Source organism: Pongo abelii, chromosome 20, assembly GCF_028885655.2.
Source record: "Pongo abelii isolate AG06213 chromosome 20, NHGRI_mPonAbe1-v2.0_pri, whole genome shotgun sequence".
In the NCBI taxonomy this organism is placed as follows: Eukaryota; Metazoa; Chordata; class Mammalia; order Primates; family Hominidae; genus Pongo; species Pongo abelii.
In genome coordinates this window covers 59,156,125-59,177,680 of record NC_072005.2, presented here as the reverse complement: position 1 = coordinate 59,177,680, position 21,556 = coordinate 59,156,125, and the positions used below count along the sequence as shown (strand labels likewise).

Below are 21,556 nucleotides of genomic sequence, written 5' to 3'. Positions count from 1 at the left end.
CTAGGGGATACTTAACGAGTTTCATGCACTGGTGGTCAGAGAGAAACAGAACAGGGCAGGGAGTTTCACGATGTTCTTCTATACAATGTCTGGAATCTATGAAAAACATTGGTTTCTAAGTTTTGAGTTGATTTTTAACTACTGGGTTTAGGCCAGGCAGGCCCAGGCCTGGTTTTGGGCCTGGTGCAGGGCTGCCTGTCTTTGGTTTTACTTCCTTTTTGTTTTTTTTCTTCAAACAGGTACTGAGTATAAAACAATATAAAACAATATGAGAGGGTCTCTCTCTTCCCTCACCAAAACCTGAAAAACGGGCTGGGAGCGAGGCTGAGAGACTCACAAGTCCGGCCGGCCCCGCAGTCTGCCGGTTCTAAAGGGCAGGTCTCTCCGCCTGGCGCCCCGCCCCTACCTCGCCCAGGCCCCGCCCACCTCCTCGTTGGCTCCACGGAGGCCTGGCTTCTGTCCTGTGCTTGTAGATTCGCCCGGACCAGGAAGCGGATCGCGTGGACTGAAAGTCACACTGCGGCGGTGAGTTTTGCTCTGTGTTGCATTAAGGCTGTGCCTCCAGGTCCCCGGCAATTCTGTACCTGGGACGTGGGGTCTCCACAGACCTGGAAATTCTCGCCCTTCTTCCTTCAACAAGAGCAAATGGAGACATTCCCCTGGGAGTCCGGAAGTCACTTCCTTTTGGGTTTAAAGTCGCCCTGAGGCTGCCGTGTCCCCGGTCTTTTTGCTATAGGGCAATGTATACAGTTTCTATCGCGTAGTTTTCCTGTTCACAACCGTCTGTTGACTCCTCCCATCCCGCGCTTTTTAAAGTCCTCACCCCAGAGGTGGATTCCTGCTCTAGCGCCTCCCAGCCTCACCCTCGTCGGCCCCTGGAGCCCAGCGCTGACACCACAGTCCCAGGGAGGCCGAGTTCTCTGTCTGGTGGTGGGATCCTGTAGACCCCACCCTTGTCCGAAGGCGTCATCGCCCCCCACCTCCCTCCTCATGCTGGGCCCTGCTGCTCACCAAGTCTCCCCTCCACAGTCACCGCTTTCCCTGAGCCTGCGTCGGGGAGGTACCCAGGGCCTGTCCTGTGACACGGGGTGTTCTTGTCTGCCCAGCTCCAGCCCCTGGAAAATGCGCTTCTCCAGGATGCAGGCATCTTACGCCAAATCATCCTGTGATTGTGTGGGCCAAAGGGATCAGGAGACAGAGAGAGGGAATCAGAGAGCAGTAGAAAACCCGAGACAGATAAAAGCAGAATGAGAAAGACCCATAACAAATGGCAAAGTAGGGGATGGTCAGGGATTTGCCAAGAGACAGCAAAAGTGAAGAAACAAAAGAGAACAAAGCAGGAGGAGAAAAGCAACTGGAGAAATGTAGAGAAAAGCTGGATGTACAGAGATGAAGGACAGACAGCAAGGTAGGGAGAAGGGGCAGCAAACAAGAAGGCTCATCAGAATGAGGGAGAGGAGGAGGGATTTGGAGTCAGGGCAGACAGAGCAGAGTGGTGCTGGTGGCAAGGAGAACAGAGGTAGAACCATAGCAGGGAGGACACCTGGGAAATCTGGGGTGCCAGAGAGTGGGGCCGGGGGGTATAACGGCGAAGAGAGAATTTAACAGGGAGAGCTCAGGAGGTGCAGAGATGGGAGAAGAGGTGGAAATATATAGAGATTGAGAACAAGCTAAAGATTGGGGAGAAGGAGCAACAAGAGGTTAAATAAGTTGTGGATGGAGTCCAGCTAATTTTTGTATTTTTAGTAGAGACAGGATTTCACCATGTTGGCCAGGCTGGTCTCAAACTCCTGACTTCAGGTGATCCACCTGCCTCGACCTCCCAAAGTGCTGGGAATACATGCGTGAGCCATCACACCTGGCCACCCATGTATTCTTGAATGAAAAAAGTTGCTTCTGTCTTAGTTCAACAGCTGACCCTCTTTCCCTGTTTTCTTTTCTTTCTTTCTTTCTCTTTTTTTTTCTGAGATGTAGTTTTGCTCTTGTTGCCCAGGCTGAAGTGCAATGGCATGATCTTGGCTCACTGCAACCTCCGCCTCCCGGGTTCAAGTGATTCTCCTGCTTCAGCCTTGCTGAGTAGCTGGGATTACAGCCGTTTCCCACCACGCCTGGATAGTTTTTGTGTTTTTAGTAGAGACAGGGTTCCTCCATGTAGGTCAGGCTGGTCTACAATTCCCGACCTCAGGTGATCCACCTACCTCAGCCTCCCTATTTTCAAGGTCAATAGCTGTGTGTTTACACTTCTGCATTTTGTAAATGTTACTGTAATTTTCTTGTAAGGAAAAATTAAATGTTAGGAATTAATGGCATCAGAACCTTGCAAAAGAAGTTTCTTTAGCCCAGGTATGTGAAAGATGCTTCTCTAATTTTCAAGGATGGGGTGATAAAGACCAACCGTTCCCATTAGCCCTTCCAGGCCCCCATGTAAGAATTCAGACACATCTTCTTACTCATCTCAGACCTTCTTAGGGTAACTCAGTGAAAATGTTTTCACTGTGAGGACATCACAGCTAAATCTAAAGCAGGTCATGTCAGTCCCTGGCAGGGAACCCTCCACCAGCTTCCTGTGTTCCCCAGGACAAAAGCCCCACTCCTCACTGTGGCTCCACAGCCCTGTGTCCAGGGCCCCTGCCAGTGTCCAGCCTCCTCCTGGGAGCTTGCCATCATCTCATGAATCCCTCTGCCCCAGTCATATTTGCTTTTCTCTTCCCAGATATCAAAATACTTCCTGTCTCAGGTCATTGTCCTGCTCTTATCCTATGTCCCTAAATGATGACAGCCCTGTCCCTTTCTCCTCCTTCAGATATAGGCTCAGAGATATCTCCCATGTCCTCCCACTGCCATCTGAAGTTCCCTCTGCCCGTCAGTCTCTATCACGTTGCTCAGGTTTATTATCTCTGCATCAGTCACATCAGAAACGAAGAATTTTTTTTTTTTTCGAACAGAGTCTCACTCTGTCCTCCAGGCTGTGAGTGCACTCTCATGATCTTGGCCCACTGCAACCTCTGTCTCCTGGGTTCAAGCGATCCTTGTGCCTCAACCTCCCAAGTAGCTGAGATTACAGGTGTGTGCCATGACACATGGCTAATTTTTGTATTCGTATTTGTATTTTATTTTATTTTAGAGTCTCATTCTGTCACTCATGCTGGAGTGCAGTGGTGTGATCTTGGCTCACTGCAACCTTCACATCCCAGGTTCAAGTGATCCTCCAACCTCAGCCTCCTGGGTAGTTGGGATTACAGATGCCCACAAAGCCCAGCTACTTTTTGTATTTTTAGTAGAGATGAGGTTTCACCAAGTTGGCCAGGATGGTCTTGAACTGCTGACCTCAAGTAATCCACCCACCTAGGCCTTCCAGAGTGCTAGTATTACAGGCTTGAGCCATTGATCCCGACCCAATTTTTATATTTTTGGTATGGACAGGGTTTCACCATGTTTGCCAGGCTGGTCTCAAACTCCTGAGCTCAAGTGATCCTTCCACCTCAGCTTCCTAAGTAGCTGGGATGACAGAAACACAGACATGCATCACCATACCTGGCTAAGTATTTGTATTTTTGATAGAGAAGGAGTTTCACCATGTTGCCTAGGCTGGTCTCAAACTTCTGAGCTCAAGCAATGTACCTACCTTGGTCCCCCAGAGTGCTGGGATGACAGGCATGAGCCACCACACCCAGCCTCTGCATGTGGTTTGGTCAGGTCTGTGTCTGTGCCCTGAAGGGGAGCTCATTCCAGCCCAGATCCCTACTGCTGCAGCGTGTGTGTGGGCTTCTCCAGAAGGGGAGTGGGAGTTTTCCTATAGGAGTTTATCCTCCCTGGTATGGTGGGCAGCAGAGGGGACCATATTTCCCAGGGTGAGGTCTCCTTTTTATGTGTTGTTGTTTTACAGGGAGGGGATATGTTGACTCTGAGCAGTAAACAACATATTTCTAACATTCAGGATTGACTTCTAAAGACTCTGGGTACGTGAGGAAGAAACTTGGAAGAGGAAGAGGAAAGCAAAGGAGTCAGGGATGGCTCTTCCTCAGGTGAGATGATATTCTTGGTGGATTGTTCTGTTTCCTTCCTTTCAGAAATGCTGGGCCTTGGAGTTGGGAATCTTCTCTGAATCTGAAGCATCCTGCCTGACAGGTTTGCTCACATTCACCCATGCCTTCCTTAATCCTTCTCATCTCACTTAGATTCCATCTCTCATGACCCAGTGACATGAACATAAGAAGAGGTTGCAGTAGGCACGATCCTGGGAAGGGCTCACACCCAGACATGGATGGAGACAGGGTGAGGGTCCCATGATGTCAGTGCTGCTGGGCAGCAGGGATTGTTCAGTGGCCACATCTGGATGCACTGTCAGTTCTCTGTGGACCAAGATTAGAGTAGCTGCCAATGGAAGTCACATATTAATGTGCACAAAGAACATGGTAAATTCTAGAAAAGACCGATAAGAGGAAATGTTTTCTGCCTGATATTAAACTACATGTTTAGGTAATTGAGTGAGTCTGACCAACATGGAGAAACCCTGTCTCTAGTAAAAATACAAAATTAGCTGGGCATGGTGGTGTGTGCCTGCAATCTCAGCTACTCAGGAGACCGAGGCAGAAGAATGACTTGAAATCGGGAGGCGGAGGTTGCAGTGACCTGAGATTGCACCATTGCACTCCAGCCCAGGTAACAAGAGCAAAATTCTGTCTTAAATAAATAAATAAATACATATAATGGAAATGAATAATACATGAATGATTCCATCATTATGTTAAGAATATGGAATCAACATAAATAATTGCAGGAGATTCATTCAACCATTCTTAGCACATTACACTCATGGAGACAGTGGTGTAACTATGGAGAGGCTTGTGAAACAGGCTTTTGGTAAAAATGATTACAGTTTTTCTCAAATATGGGAGCAGTACTTTTTTTTTTATTCTAGAGGATAAAGCCATATTCTCATTCCACCTATTATTATTATTATTATTATTATTGTTTGTTTCTGAAACGGAATCTTGCTCTGTCACCCAGGCTGGAGTGCAGTGGTATGATCTTAGCTTACTTCAAACTTTGCCTCCCGGGTTCAAGTGATTCTCCATCCTCCAGGCCAGGCAGTTGAAAAGGTGATTGCTTCCTCTAGGATGGGGCATTTCCTGTTTTCTTAGATCTGACAAGATTCCCCCCAGCCCCCAGTTATCAATGTGTTATTTTCCACCAAGGTGAGATTCCTCTTCAGTTAAACAAAACTTGCTACTTTTTATATATTTAAAACCTTTATATATATATGTATATATGTATACAATATATATATATACACACATCCCCACACATATACACACACATATATATGTACACGCACATATATACATACACATACATATGTACTCACACGTATATATTTTGAAAATCTTTTATATTTTGAAAATCTGGGACAAATGACAACCCTCTGTATTAGCATCTAGTTTTTTGTGAGTCTGTGCAGGTTTTATTATTTTGTGAACATTTACAAAATGGATTTTGTACTTTGAGTAAGTTTGTTTTCATGTATTTTATTTTATTTTGAGACAGGGTTTCACTTTGTTGCCCAGGCTGGAGTGCCCTGGCGTGATCGTAGCTCACTGAAACCTCTACCCTCAGAGTCAAGCCATCCTCCCACCTCAGCCTTCAAAGTAATTGGAACCACAGGTGCCTGCCACCATGCCTGACTAATTTTTTATTTTTAATTTTGAGACCTAGTTTCTGTTGCCCAGGCTGGAGTGCAGTGACGTGATCTGGGATCACCACAACCTCTGCCTCCTGGGATCAAGCCATTCTCCTGCCTCAGCCTCCAATGTAGCTGGGATTACAGGCATGTGTCACTGCACCTGGCTGATCTTTTACTGTGGACATTGTCATCTGTGAAGACATCACTCATGCTCTGTCTCATCGAGATACTGACTGTCACTTGGTGTGTCCATAAAAGTTTCAAACATTTCTATAGCAGGAACCCTGCATTGATTTTTTATTTATTTCCTGTATTTTTTACAAACATAAGAAATTCATACTGACAGGGTGTCTTGACCTCTTCAAAAAGTATAATAAAGACATCATGTGAGGCCAGGCACGGTGGCTCACACCTGTAATCCCAGAACTTTGGGGGGCTGAGATGGGCAGATCATGAGGTCAGGAGATAGGGACCATCCTGGCTAACATGGTGAAAGCCCATCTCTACTAAAAATACAAAACAATTAGCCAGGCATGGTGGCAGATGCCTGTAGTACTATCTACTTGGGAGGCTGAGGGAGGAGAATGGTATGAACCTGTGAGGTAGAGCTTGCAGTGAGCCGGGATCATGCCACTGCACTCCAGCCTGGGTGACAGAGCAACACTCCATCTCAAACAAAAAAAGAAGAAAAGAAATGCATCATGTGGTGAAAAATCCCTTACTCGGATTTGTCAGAACATTCAATACAATTAAATGCTTGCTTTCCCCTCTCTTCTTCTCATTTTCTGTAAAGATAAGAACTCCTCTCATAACCATTTGGTTAAAATGTGTTTTCATTTCAGGGTCTATTGACATTCAGGGATGTGGCCATAGAATTCTCTCAGGAGGAGTGGAAATGCCTGGACCCTGCTCAGAGGACTCTATACAGGGACGTGATGCTGGAGAATTTTAGGAACCTGGTCTCCCTGGGTGAGGATAACTTCCCTCCTGGGGATGTGCTCTTGTGTATCTTTGCATTTTCTCTTGTTTCTCTTGGGAGCCACAATTTTCTTGACTAAAATGGAAGCTGTATTGATTTTGAAATGAAAAGCTTCATGATGTAGCATCTGGACTTTCACTGTCCCCTTTGTTTAGATGTTCTGCATTCTTCATGATACCTCAATGTGGGTTCCAGGACTAAAGTAGGCATAAAACTTTATGGCAAGCTGGGCATGGTGGCTCACACCTGTCATCCCAGCACCTTGGGAGGTATGTGGATCACTTTAGATCAGGAGTTGGAGACCAGCCTGGCCAACATGGAGAAACTCAGTCCCTACTAAGAACGCAAAAATTAGCCAGGCATGGTGGCACACACCTGTAATCTCAGCTCCTAGAAAGGCTGAGGAAAGAGAATCACTCAAACCCAGGAGGCAAAGGTTCTAGTGAGCCAAGAACACACCACTGCACTCCAGCCCAGATGGCAGAGCAAGACTCTGTCTCAAAAAAAAAAAACAAAACCTTACAGCAGAGTTTAAAAATATCCAGTTCCCTGTTTGCTTCTCCTGTGCTTTCGATTCAGTAGTTCTTGGAAGAGAGCTCGATGTCCACATATTACATATTACAGTGCTCCGTAAGCATTCAGAAGGAGGCAGCCAGAGGAGGAATTAGTGAAATATTTTCCTAGATCTATCTGCAATGTCTTCTTTCCTACTGAAACATAGGGCTGGGACACTAGGAAAGCTCCAGCACTTTGTGGTCCTTTCTTTTTATAAGTAGGAGTCTCTGACCTGTTATCTACATGTTGGAGCAAGAGAAAGAGCCCTGGACTGTGGACAGTGAAGTGAAAATAGCAAAAAACTCCAGATGGGTGGGAATGTATTACAGGTGTAAATGCAGGTAAGAGCTCAGATGGGCAGAGTGGAAGCTCCACCTTCAAATAGTGTGTGGGGAAACTCTCTGCAAGTCGGAGAATTCTGTGGGTAAAGGAAAGTTTAAATCCTGAGATCTTTGAAAGGACATCTTTCTTTGCCCCTGCTTATCTCTCTGCTCTTTCTTTTCTTATGACAGAGTCTCACTCTGTCACCAAGGCTACAGTGCAGTGGTGCAATTTTTGCTAATTGCAGCCTCCGCCTTTTGGGTTCAAAGGATTCTTGTGCCCCAGTTTTCTGGGTAGCTGGGACTGCAGGCTCTCACCACCATGCCCAGCTAACTTTGTGTTTTTAGTAGAGACTGGGTTTCACCATGTTGGCTGGGCTGGTCTCAAACTCCTTATCTCAAGTGATTCACCTGCCTCAGCTTCCCAAAGCGCTGGGATTACAGGCATGAGCTGCCATGCCCAACCGTTATTATTTTAAATAGTTTTGTCTTTTAGTTCTTAGTAAACATATAAGTGGTTTAAGCATGATTCCAGTGTGAATATAACAACCACATTAGTGTCCATTCCTTTCAGTATGCAGAAGTGAAGTGTGTTGTATAGATATTTGGGCAGAGGTTATTGTTGAAGGTATGTTAAACATCTTAAACTTATAGTATAATAATGAAACTTAAAATTTCTGTAACCTGGCTGGGTACAGTGGCTCATGCCTATAATCCCAGGACTTTGGGAGGATGAGGTGGGGGCGGATCACCTGAGGTCAGTTCAGAACCAGCCTAGCTAACATGTTGAAACTTTGTCTGTAGTATAATTACAAAACTTAGCCAGGCACGGTGGTGGGCAGCTGTAAACCCAGCTACTCAGGAGGCTGATCCAGGAGAGTCACTTGAACCCGGGAGGTGGAGGTTGCAGTGAGCCAGGATGGTACATTGCACTCCAGGCTGGGTGACAGAGCAAGACTCCATCTCAAAAAAAAAAAAAAAAAAAAAAATTCCGTAACCTGCAAAAACTACTTCTTCTCCAGTAGAATTTTAAATTTATGTTAGAATTATTTCTGCGTATGTTGCATTTTCATTAACATGTATCTACAGTGTTTTTTCATGACTTTTAATTTTAAATAATATGAAAAAGGTTTAGTTATGAAGAAAAGGTACACATATGCCAGTTTCTGTATCTGTCCTTTTATTAATTAATTTATGTGTTTATGAGACATAGTTTTGCTCTCTTCACTTAGGCTGAAATGTAATGCTGCGATCTCGGCTCACTGCAACCTCTGTCTCCCGGGTTCAAGCAATTCTTCTGCATCAGCCTCTGGAGTAGCTGGGATTACAGGCATGCATCACCACACCCAGCTAATTTTGTATTTTTAGTAAAGACAGGCTTTCTCCTTGTAGATCAGGGTGGTCTTGAACTCCCGACCTCAGGTGATCCGCCTGGCTTATCCTCCCAAAGTGCTGGAATTATAAGCATGAATCACCATTCCCGACCTATCTGTTTTTTAATTTACCTTTACTGGAGAACTTTGTATATGCTTCTGGGTTGGAGTTACTCTTTAGCCTTCTTTCATTATTTTTCTTTGAGACAGAGTCTCAGTCTGTCACCCAGGCTAAAGTGCAGTGGTATGATCTCGGCTCACTGCAACTTCCACCTCCCAGGTTCAAGCGATTGTCCTGCCTCAGCCTCTCAAGTAGCTGGGACTGCAGGTGACTGCCAACATGCTGGGCTAAATTTTTGTATTTTTTTTTTAGTAGAGACAGGGTTTCAGCTTGTTAGCCAGGATTGTCTCAATCTCCTGACCACGTGATCCTCCCGCCTCAGCCTCCCAAAATGCTGGGATTACTGGCATGAGCCACCGTGCCCGGCCTGTCTCAATGTTTTTAAAATATGTTATTGCTGGCCAGGCATGGTGGCTCACACCTGTAAGCCCAGCACTTTGGGAGGCCGAGGGGGGCGGATCACGAGGTCAGGAGATAGAGACCATCCTGGCTAACATGGTGAAACCCCGACTCTACTGAAAATACAAAAAATTAGCCGGGCGTGGTGGCGGGCGCCTGTAGTCCCAGCTACTCGGGAGGCTGAGGCAGGAGAATGGCATGAACCTGGGAGGCAGAGCTTGCAGTGAGCCGAGATTGCACCACCGCACTCCAGCCTGGGCGACAGAGCAAGATTCCATCTCAAAAAAAATAAAAATAAAGGTCGGGCACAGTAGCTCACTCCTGTAAGTCCAGCACTTTGGGAGGCTGAGGTGGGTGGATCACGAGTTCAGGAGATCGAGACCATCCTGACTAACACGGTGAAACCCCGTCTCTACTAAAAATACAAAAAAATTAGGGCGTGGTGGCGGGTGCCTGTAGTCCCAACTACCTGGGAGGCTGAGGCAGGAGAACGGCCTGAACGCAAAAGGCAGAGCTTGCAGTGAGCTGAGATTGTGCCACTGCACTCCAGCCTGGGCGACCGAGTGAGACTCCATCTTAAAAAAATAAAATAGTAATAAAATAAAATAAAAATAAAATATGTTATTGCTATTAGATGACTTCATGTATTGCAAGTCTTACAGTACAGGCTTTTAACTTCCTTTGTTTAATAAGATTTGTCAGCCTTTGGTGATGTTGATGATAAGATGCTCTTTTTCCTGTTTCTGTCATTTCACTGTCCTGTTAGAAATAGCTTAGACTGATGCTGGGCACGGTGGCTCACGCCTGTAATCCCAGCACTTTGGGAGGCCAAGGTGGAAGGATCACGAAGTCAAGAGATCAAGACCATCTTGGCTGACATGTTGAAACCCCGTCTCTACTAAAAATACAAAAAAAATTATATGGGCATAGTGGCGGGTGCCTGTGGTCCCAGCTACTCAGGAGGTGAGGCAGGAGAAGGGCATGAACCTGGGAGATGGAGGTTGCAGTGAGCTGAGATCATGCCACTGCACTCCAGCCTGGGTGACAGAGCAAGACTCCGTCTCAAAAAAAGAAAAAGAAAAAGAAATAGCTTAGACTGCTGGCTGCGGTGGCTCACTCCTCTAATCCCAGCACTTTCAGAGACCAAGGTGGGCAGATTGCTTGAGGTCAGGAGTTTGAGATCAGTCTGTGCAACATGGTGAAATCTCAAATATACTAAATGCCAAAAATGGGCCAGGTGCAGTTGCTCACACCTGTAATTCCAGCACTTTGGGAGGCTGAGATGGGCCAATCATTTGAGGTCAGGAGTTCAAGACAAGCCTGGCCAACATGGTGAAATCCCATGTCTACTAAAAATATAAAAATTAGCAGTTCATGGTGGTGTGCACCTGTAATCCCAGACTTGGGAGGTTGAAGCAGGAGAATCACTTGAACCCAAGAGGTGGAGGTTGCAGTGAGCCAAGATCATGCCACCACACTCCAGCCCGGGTGACAGAGTGAGACTCTGGACTGAGGAGGGAGAATCACTTGAGGCAGGAGAATCATGCCACTACACTTGAGCCTGGGTGATAGAGCATGACTCAATCTCAAAGACAAAAAAGGAAATAGCTTAAACTGGGAGGCTTAAGAGACAGAAATTTATTTTTCATGAATTTGGGAAGTGGGAAATCCAAGAGCAAAGTGCCAGCCAAATTGGTTCCTGGTGAGAACCTTCTTCCTGGTTTAGCCCAGCCATCTTCCTGCCATGTCCTAATATGGTGGAAAGAGGAACAGGCAATAAGCTCTTTAATGTCTCTTTATAAATGCACTTTTAGTATTCATGGGTAGTCAACACCCATGGCTAAATTCTCTGCAAGTCTGCATCTGCAGGAACATCCTATTAGAGAATACCACATCTACCAAAGCTTATTTGAGAAGTAGTTATTTATTTTATTTTATTTTTTTGAGATGTAGTCTCATTCTCTCACCCAGGCTGGAGTGCAGTAGCATGATCTCAGCTCAATGCATCCTCCGCCTCCCAGGTTCAAATGATTCCTGCTTCAGCCTCCCAAGTAGCTGGGATTAAAGGCACCCGCCACCATGCATAGCTATTTTTTTTGTATTTTTAGTAGAGATGGGGTTTCACCATGTTGTCCAGGCTGGTCTTGAACTTATGACCTCATGATCCACCCACCTCAGCCTCCAAAAGTGCTGGGATTACAGGCTTGCACCACAGCGCCCAGCTGTTATTCAATTCTTTTTTTTTTTTTTTGAGACGAAGTCTCGCTCTAGTCCCCAAGGTTGGAGTGCAATGGTGCAGTCTATGCTCACTGCAACCTCCGCCTTCCAGGGTCACGTGATTCTCCTGCCTCGGGTCCCCCAAGTAGCAGGGATTACACGCCCGGCTAATTTTTGTATTTTTAGTTGAGACGGGGTTTCACCATGTTGGCCAGGCTGTTCTAGAACTCCTGACCTTGGGTGATCTACCCACCTTGGCCTCCCAAAGTCCTGGGATTACAGGCATGAGCCACCATGCCTGGCCATAGTCAATTCTTATTCCTTTATAATGCTGTGTATTTTCTTGACCTCATATATTAGAAGGTAGTGATCTTAACATGTATTTCATTTGTTATGTTGTGTACTGGTGGTGGTAAGAACAAGTTGTGACTTTTTTCTTAAGAGGGAATTCTTTAGAATTCTGCAGGCTGTATAAATCTACTTATTTTCTTGTTTGTTTTATCATGGGTTACAATATTTTATTATTTGATTAATGAATTAATAATATATTTTATTAATTGATTTTTATGATTTTATGTGTGAGTTTTTGGTATGTGGTATGCAATATAACTGAGAAATTCCACTCATTAATGTCAAAAGTGCCCCCGGGTGCAGTGGCTCATGCCTGTAATCCCAGGATTTAGGAGGCTGAGACGTGTGGGTCACCTGAGGTCAGGAGTTCGAGACCAGCCTTGCCAACGTGGTGAAACCCCATCTCTACTAAAAATATAAAAATTAGCTGGGCATGGTGGCATGTGCCTGTAATCCCAGGTACTCAGGAGGCTGAGGCAAGAGACTTGCTTGAACCCAGGAGGTTGAGGTTACAGTGAGCCCAGATTGTGCCATTGCACTCCAGCCTGGGTGACAGAGTGAGACTCCATCTCAAAAAAAAAACAAAAAGCAAAAATTTTTTTAAAAAGTTACAAAGTGCCTGTTCCACATGGATATAGGTAATTTTGTAACAGTTATTCAGAAAAATAGAGTATTAACATTTTCTTTTATTTTTTTGAGATGGAGTCTCACTTTTTTGCTCAGGCTGGAGTGCAGTGGTGCGATCTCAGCTTACCACTATCCTCTCCTCCCGGGTTCAAGCAATTCTCTTGCCTCAGCCTCCCAAGTAGCTGGGATTACAGGCGCCTGAGACCACACTCGGCTACTTTTTGTATTTTTAGTAGAGACAGGGTTTTGCTACGACGGCCATGCTGGTTGTACTCCTGATCTAAGGAGATCCACCTGCCTCGGCCTCCCAAAGTAGTGGGATTACTGGTGTGAGCCACCACGCCCTGCCTACTTTTTTTTTTTTGACTCGAGTCTCACTTTGTCACCCAGGCTGGGGTGCTGTGGTACGATGTTGGCTCACTGCAACCTTTGCCTCTTGGCTTAAAGTGATTCTTGTGCCTCAGCCTCCCGAGTAGCTGGGATTACTGGCACGGGCCACAACATCTGGCTAATTTTTGTAATCTTTTATTATCTTCTCCGAGCTATGATTGTTTGACAGTACAGAATTTCCGTTGATTTTGGTTATCCTTACAAGAGTTTGTTGTTGATTATTTACCAATATAGTACATTGTCCAGTCCTTTAGCATTTATTTCTATACAGTAAATATGCTGTAAATATGAAGAATATATATTTTCTTCTTTTTGTTGTGACAGTGATAAATTTTTTGCAAACTGTGACACACTTTAGGGTCACAACGGAAAAATACTCCTTACTTTAGGCTTACACATGTTTGTGCCCTGTCAGTGTTTTGTCATGACATTAGAAATAGGCTTCCATAGAAATGATTTGAAGTACATGTAATCGCCCTTCATTTATTAAAGAATCTTCCTCCTTTTGTGTTCCTGAACTTTGAAGCTCATGTTTGAGATGTTTAAAATAGGAATTGTTTTTGTGTCATATTTACACATTTCAGTATTATATATTATCTGTACTGATTTGGAAACCTGTTGGTGTTTATATTTTGTAGATATCTCTTTCAAATGCATGGTGAAGGAGTTCTCATCAATAGGGAAAGGCAATACAGAAGTGTTCCACACACGGACATTGCAAAGACTTGCAAGTCATCACATTGGAGAATGTTGCTTCCAGGAAATTGAGAAAGACATTCATGACTTTGTGTTTCAGTGGCAAGAAGATGAAACAAATGACCGTGAAGCACCCATGACAGAAATCAAACAGTTGACTGGTAGTACAGAGCGATATGATCAAAGTCATGCTGGAAACAAGCCTATTAAAGATCAGCTTGGATTAAGCTTTCATTCGCATCTGCCTGAACTGCACATATCTCAGCCTGAAGGGAAAATTGGTAATCAAGTTGAGAAGTCTATCAACGATGCTTCCTCAGTTTCAACAGCCCGAATAATTTCTTGTAGGCCCAAAACCCATATTTCTAATAACTATGGGAATAATTTCTTCCATTCTTCATTACTTACACAGAAACAGGATGTACACAGGAAAGAAAAATCTTTCCAATGTAATGAGAGTGGCAAATCCTTTAATTGTAGCTCACTCTTTAAAAAACATCAGATAATTCATTTAGGAGAGAAACAATATAAATGTGATGTATGTGGCAAGGACTTTAATCAGAAGCAATACCTTGCACGTCATCATAGATGTCACACTGGTGAGAAACCTCACATGTGTAATAAATGTGGCAAGGTTTTTAATAAAAAAGCATACCTTGCACGTCATTATAGACGTCATACTGGAGAAAAACCTTACAAGTGTAATGAGTGTGGCAAGACGTTCGGTGACAAGTCAGCCCTCTTAGTTCACAAGACAATTCATACTGGAGAGAAACCTTACAAGTGTAATGAATGTGGCAAGGTTTTTAATCAACAGTCAAACCTTGCACGTCATCATAGAGTTCATACTGGAGAGAAACCTTACAAATGTAAAGAATGTGACAAAGTTTTCAGTCGCAAATCATACCTTGAAAGACATAGGAGAATTCACACTGGTGAGAAACCGTACAAATGTAAGATTTGTGACAAGGCTTTCAGACATGATTCACACCTGGCACAACATACTGTAATTCACACTAGAGAGAAACCTTACAAGTGTAATGAGTGTGGCAAGACGTTTGGTGACAATTCAGCCCTCTTAGTTCACAAGACAATTCATACTGGAGAGAAACCTTACAAGTGTAATGAATGTGACAAGGTTTTCAATCAACAATCAAACCTTGCACGTCATCTTAGACTTCATACTGGAGAGAAACCTTACAAATGTAAAGAATGTGACAAAGTTTTCAGTCGCAAATCACACCTTGAAAGACATAGGAGAATTCACACTGGTGAGAAACCATACAAATGTAAGGTTTGTGACAAGGCTTTCAGACGTGATTCACACCTGGCACAACATACTGTCATTCACACTGGGGAGAAACCTTACAAGTGTAATGAGTGTGGCAAGACCTTCGTTCAAAATTCATCTCTTGTAATGCATAAGGTCATTCATACTGGAGAGAAACGTTACAAGTGTAACGAATGTGGCAAAAGTTTTAATCACAAATCAAGCCTTGCATATCATCATAGACTTCACACTGGAGAGAAACCTTACAAGTGTAATGAATGTGGCAAGGTTTTTAGGACACAGTCACAACTTGCATGTCATCATAGACTTCATACTGGAGAGAAACCTTACAAATGTGAAGAATGTGACAAAGTTTTCAATATCAAATCACACCTTGAAATACATAGGAGAGTTCATACTGGAGAGAAACCATACAAATGTAGGGTTTGTGACAAGGCTTTTGGGCGTGATTCATACCTTGCACAACATCAGAGAGTTCATACTGGAGAGAAACCTTACAAATGTAAGGTTTGTGACAAGGCTTTCAAGTGTTACTCACACCTGGCACAACATACTAGAATTCATACCGGAGAGAAACCTTACAAGTGTAGTGAGTGTGGCAAAGCCTTTCGTGTGCAGTCAACACTTATTCACCATCAGGCAATCCATGGTGTAGGGAAACTTGACTAACGTAATGATTGTCACCAAGTCTTCAGTAACGCCACAACCGTTGCAAATCATTGAAGAATCCATAATGAATAGAGATCTTACAAGTGTAGTAAATGTGACAAATTTTTCAGACATCGTTCATACACTGTAGTTCATGGGTGAACTCATACTGGAGAGAAACCTTACAAATGTCATGATTGAGGCAATGTCTTCAGTCAAGCTTCATCCTATGCAAAACATGAGAATTCATACAGGAGAGAAACCTCACAAGTGTGATGATTGTGGCAAAGCCTTCCTTCACATTCACACCTCATTAGACATCAGAGAATCCATACTGGACCGAAATCTTACAAATGTCATCAGTATGGCAAGGTCTTCAGTCCAAGGTCACTCCTTGCAGAATATCAGAAAATTCATTTTTGAGATAATAGTTCCAAATGCAATGAGTATAGCAAACCATCAAGCATTAATTGACACTAGAGTCAGTTCAGCATTGACTTGAGTTTGAGTTGACTTAACATTGAGTTCAAGCATTAATCGACATTAAAGTGTTTATGTTAAGAAGATTAGGCTGAGTGAGGTGGCTCACACCTGTAATGCCAGCACTTTGGGAGGCCAAGGTGGGTAGATCTCTTGAGGTCAAGAGTTTGAGACTAGTGTGGCCAACAGGCATGAGCCACTTTTCCCAGCCTGTTTTTTGTTTCTTTAACAAAAACAGGGATTATTTTTGTTGTTGTTGTTCTTGTGAGCAATAAAGTGTTTTAATCACCTGGGTGCAGGTGGGCTGAGTCCGAAAAGAGTCAGGGAAGGGAGATAGGGGTGGGGCCATTTTATAAGATTTGGGTAGGTAGTGGAAAATTACAAAGGGGGTTGTTCTCTGGCTGGCAGGGGTGGGAGTCACAAGGTGCTCAGTGGGGGAGTTTTTGAGCCAGGATGAGCCAGGAGAAGGAATTTCACAAGGTAATGTCATCAGTTAAGGCAGGGACCGGCCATTTTCACTTCTTTTGTGGTGGAATATCAACTGATAGGCATTTTTATGGGATTGTGTTGAATCTAAATCACACTGGGTTATATAATTATTTAACAATATTAATTTTTCCAAACTATCAATATGGGTTGTATCTCTATGTTTTTAATCATTTTGATCAACGTTTGTAGATTTCAAGGTACATACTTCTCAGCTTTGTACGTTTATTCCTATTTCTTAGTTTAAGTTCTCTAGCAAATGGAAGTGTTTTTTAATTTTCTTTTAAAATTGTTTATTGTTAATGTATGGAAATTCAAGAAATTTTTGGTGCTGATATTATATTGTGCAAATCCACTGAATTTATTTAGCAGTTCTGAGGGAAGAGAGAGACCCTCTCATATTGCTTTATACTCAGTACCTGTATTAAGAAAAAAATAAGGAAGTGGAATCAAAGACAGGCAGCCTGGCGCCAGGCCCAAAACCAGGCCTGAGCCTGCCTGGCCTAAACCCAGTAGTTAAAAATCAACTCATAACTTAGAAACCGATGTTATTCATAGATTCCAGACATTGTATAGAAGAACACTGTGAAACTCCCTGCTCTGTTCTGTTCCACTCTGACCACTGGTGCATGCAGACCCTGTCATGTACCCCTTGCTTGCTCAAATCAATCATGACCCTTTCATGTGAAATCTTTAGTGTTGTGAGCCCATAAAAAGGACAGAAATTGTGCATTTAGGGAGCTCAGATTTTAAGGCAGTCGCTTGCTGATGCTCCCAGCTGAATAAAGCCCTTCCTTCTACAACTTGGTGTCTGAGAGGTTTTGTCTGTAGCTCATCCTGCTACATTTCTTGGTTCCCTGACCAGGAAATGAGGTAACTGATGGATGCCCAAGGCAGCCCCTTAGGTGGCTTATGCCTATGCTGTGGAGCATCCCTGCAGGGGACTCCAGCCAGCCTGAGTGACATGATCCAAAGAGCATTCCCAGGTAGGATATTGCACCAGTGGATCACCTCACCAGAGCAGCATGTAGCAGGCCCCCATGGAGGATTAACACAGTGGCTAAACACCGGGAAGGAACTGGCACTTGGACTCCGGACATCTGAAACTTGGTAAGACTAGTCTTTGGAACTTGCCCCACTCCATCTGAGTGGAAGCATGGCTGGATCACCCACAGCGTGCCTGCATTGGCACTTTTGTTCTGGTTTTGACTTGACTTGAATTGTTAGATACTTTAGTTTTGGTTTTGACTTGGCTTGAATTTTTTAGTACTCGGATTTTGAATTTCATGAATTTGGTTTGGTATAAATGGTAAAAGTGTGTTTGTGCCCTCTTTATCCCTTCTTTGTCTTGTGGTGAGTGTAAGTGGTATGAGTGTGGTATTTTGTCTAGGAAAAAAAAAAAAACATAGGTCAGGTGCAAAGTAAGCCCATCCCACTAGGAACTATGTTAAAGAATTTCAAGAAAGAATTTAAAAGAGATTACGGTGTTACTCTGACACCAGGAAAACTTAGAACGTTGTGTGAAATAGACTGGCCAGCATTAGAGGTAGGCTAGCCATCAGAAGGAAGCCTGGTCAGGTCCCTTGTTTCAAAGGTATGGCACAAGGTAACCTGTAAGCCAAGGCACCCAGACCAGTTTCTGTACATAGAGAGTTACAGCTGGTTTTAGACCCCCTTCCCCTCACCAACAGTACTTAAAAGAACAGCAGCATAAGTGGCTGGCAGAGGCAAGGAAAGACCAGCAGAGAGAAAAAGAGGCCATCTATACCAATTAAAGTTAATTTAGACTAAACAAGGTCTTATTAATAGCAAAGGATAATTGAAATCCCAAACTTACAAGGTTTTCAACAAAAGTGAAGTTTGCTAAAAGTTAACAGTGTAACATGTATTATAGTAACTTCTAATCTTTTAACCTTAGACAGTCCAGTCCAAAGACATAAAGTTCGCTTTAAAAAAAATGTTTATGTAAAAAATGTTGCATAATTTAAAAGTAATAAGGCCTCCTGAGTACTATTGAAGAAACAGTTTACGTACAAGGTGTATAAGAAAAGTAAAATATATCTTTGGTAAAAAGATTATAAGGAGGCATAAGAATGTGGATTTTTACCTATATTAAAAAGTTAAAAAAATTATTGTTTTGAAAGTTTAAGCAAGTTTTAAAATGTTAATTATAAAGAAAATTCTATGTGTAAACATATTAGCTAAAGTTAAAATGGTATTATCCAGTTTTTCTGTGAACTGGACGTTAAAGTAAAAATGCAACAGGTTTTTTCTTAAAGCATCAACCTGCTCTTTCACAAAAACTATAAAAAGTTAAAAAGAGTCTATAAAATCTAACCTTATGGTCAAACATGGAAAATTAGATAAATATGTCTACAAAGTTTTATTAAAATTAAGTTTAACATTAATAACACACTAATATAAAAGTAAAATTTAGCTTATCTGGTATAAAAATCATACAAGAAGCATTATTAAATATAAAATGGTGTTTAGCTTTCTTTTGTCTAAAAACTAATAAAAATCAGCGCTAAAGGAAGCATTCATTTTACTAGAGGATCATAGAAGTTAAAGACTTAAAACAAACTTTGGCAATTAAGACAGCATACCAATATGCAAATGCCTAGTTGAAATAGATCAAATATTCCATCTGCACATTAAACAAAAGCAATTGTTATGCTTGTGCACATGGCAGGCCAGAGGCTCTGATTGTCCCCCTTGCACTAAGGTGGTCCTCTAGTTGACAAGGTGTCGGCTGCATGGTAGCTCTTTTCCAGGATTCTACAGCCCGGAGTAACAAGTCATGTCAAGCTCTCTCTGCTATATCCCAAAGTCCCTGTGGGTCAGCCCCCGAGGGCCTTCCAGCTTCTGAGTTCTCTTCATGTCTCTCATGGCAGGGAGGAGACTTAGCCTTCCTTGGAGACCTGAAAGGATGCAGTGAGCTTAAGAATTTTCAAGAGCTTATCAATCAGTCAGCCCTTGTTCATCCTTGAGCAGATGTGTGGTGGTATTGTAGTAGACCTTTACTAGGCACTCTGCCGAATAACTAGAGTGACACTTATGCTTTAGTCCATTTGGCTATCCCTTTCACCCTGGCATTTCACCAACCAGAAAAAAAAAAAAAGAAAAACTCATGTCAGCCCCAGCCCTGAGGCCACCTGACCTGAAAAACTCTTTACATTCTATGTGTCAGAAAGAAAAAAAAAATGGCAGTTGAAGTTTTAACCCAGACTGTAAGGCCCTGGCCAAGGCCAGTAGCCTATCTCTCAAAACAACTAGACGAGGTTTCCCAAGTCTGGCCCCCATGTCCAAGGGCCCTGGCAGCAATGGCCCTGTTAGCACAAGAAGCAGATAAGCTAACTCTTAGGCAAAACCTAAACATAAAGCCCCCCCATGCTGTAGTGACCTTAATAAATACCCAAAGACATCATTAGCTAATAAATGCTAAACTAACAAGATACCAAAGCTTGCTCTGTGAAAATCCCTGCATAACCATTGAAGTTGACAACACCCTAACCCCACCACCTTACTCCTAGTATCAAAGAGCCCAGATAAATGTAACTGTTTAGAGGTGCTGGACTCAGTTTATTCTAGTAGGCCCAACCTCTGAAACCACCCTTAAACATCAGTAGACTAGGAGCTGTACATAGATAACAGCAGCTTTGCCAACCCCTGCAAAGTGACTATGAAGATGACAAGCCCTGCTCCAGTCACACCCAGAAGTTGACTAGTCCATGCACGGCCGAAGCATTAGGAAATTCATCGCAGGACTCATTTTCCTTAAAATTTAGACTTGTACAGTAAGGACTTCAACTGACCTTCCTCAGACTAGGAACTGTTTCCAGTATATACATCAAGTCACTGAAGTAAGACAAAAGATTGCTACAGTCCTATTATTTTAGTTATTGTAAGTGTACCAGAACTCTAAAAGAAATTTGTTTGTATAACACTATTCTATCCAAAGTATGTAGCCCAAGGAATAACCAACCTGATGCATGTTATAACCCATTTTAGGCCTCCCATGATTACAGTTTTTAAAATAAAATTAAAGACTAGTCCTTTTCTAAGAGACACAAGTAAAATAATAGCTAGAACAGAAGAAAGAGGGGTCCCCAAAAATATAAACTTAAAATTTGATGCTTGTGCCACTATTGATAGTAAGCAGCATAGAATAAGATGCAGTTCTCTAAATTAGAAAAAAAAGTTACACAGTAAAAAAAAAAAATAAGTGTATCTGTCAATAATCATATTTATGTGAGATGTGTCAATACTAGTCTTATGTCACTTAGGCTACTTAAAAAGAAGATAAAAAAGATCTGTTTAGCTCCAAAAAAGAAAAGTCAGCCCCTCTTGCATGAGTGGGAGCTGCAACCTTTTAAAATTGATAATCACAAACCCCTCAGACCCAAAGTAGAATAAAAAAAAAAGTAATATTAAGCATTGAGGAAAAAAGACTAGATCCTAGTGTAAACATCCTAATAAAAAAAGAAGTTGAAAAACGCTCTCCAGAACCAGTATTTCAGACTTTCTATGATGAACTAAATGTGCTAGTACCTAAGATTCCAGGAAAAACTAAAAATTTGTTTTTGCAATTAGCCGAACATGTAGCCCAGTCTCTACAAGTCACCTCATGTTATGTTTGTAGAAGAACTGTAACAAAAGATCAATGGCCATAGGAAGCCCAAGAATTAGTTCCTACAAACCCACTTCCTGATGAATTCCCAGCCCAAAAGAACCATCCTGACAATTTTTAAGTTCTAAAAGTCTCAATTATTAGACAATATTGCATAGCTAGAGAAAGAAAAAAATTCACTCATCCTGTAAGGCGGCTTAGTTGTCTTAGGCAAAAGCTGTATAATAGTACCACAAAAACAGTTACATAGTGAAGTTCCAATTACACAAAAAGAAATCCATTCAGTAAATTTCCAAAGTTGCAGACTGTT

At 42.8% G+C, this 21,556-nt stretch overlaps 2 protein-coding genes across 5 annotated transcripts in view; both read left to right on the top strand.

Annotated features, from left to right (window-relative positions):
* Positions 1-17,419, top strand: part of ZNF888 (zinc finger protein 888) — a 36,365-nt gene extending 18,946 nt beyond the window's left edge. The window contains exons 3-7 of one of the 4 annotated variants that reach the window (XM_054541143.2): positions 240-525; positions 2,946-3,064; positions 3,938-4,025; positions 6,526-6,652; positions 13,654-17,419. In XM_054541143.2, the coding sequence (XP_054397118.1) occupies positions 4,011-4,025; positions 6,526-6,652; positions 13,654-15,671 (2,160 nt within the window). In that variant the 5' untranslated portion in view covers positions 240-525; positions 2,946-3,064; positions 3,938-4,010 and the 3' untranslated portion in view covers positions 15,672-17,419. Of the gene's footprint in view, positions 1-239; positions 526-2,945; positions 3,065-3,886; positions 4,026-6,525; positions 6,653-13,653 lie in introns of all 4 variants that reach the window. The other 3 variants (XM_054541142.2, XM_063720263.1, XM_063720262.1) reach the window with 3 other exon arrangements.
* The window catches only part of ZNF320 (zinc finger protein 320), a 38,373-nt gene continuing 23,382 nt past the window's right edge, over positions 6,566-21,556 (top strand). Inside the window, exon 1 of the mRNA XM_063720331.1 lies at positions 6,566-6,652. The gene's annotated coding sequence lies outside the window, so the exon portion shown is untranslated. The remainder of the gene's footprint in view (positions 6,653-21,556) is intronic.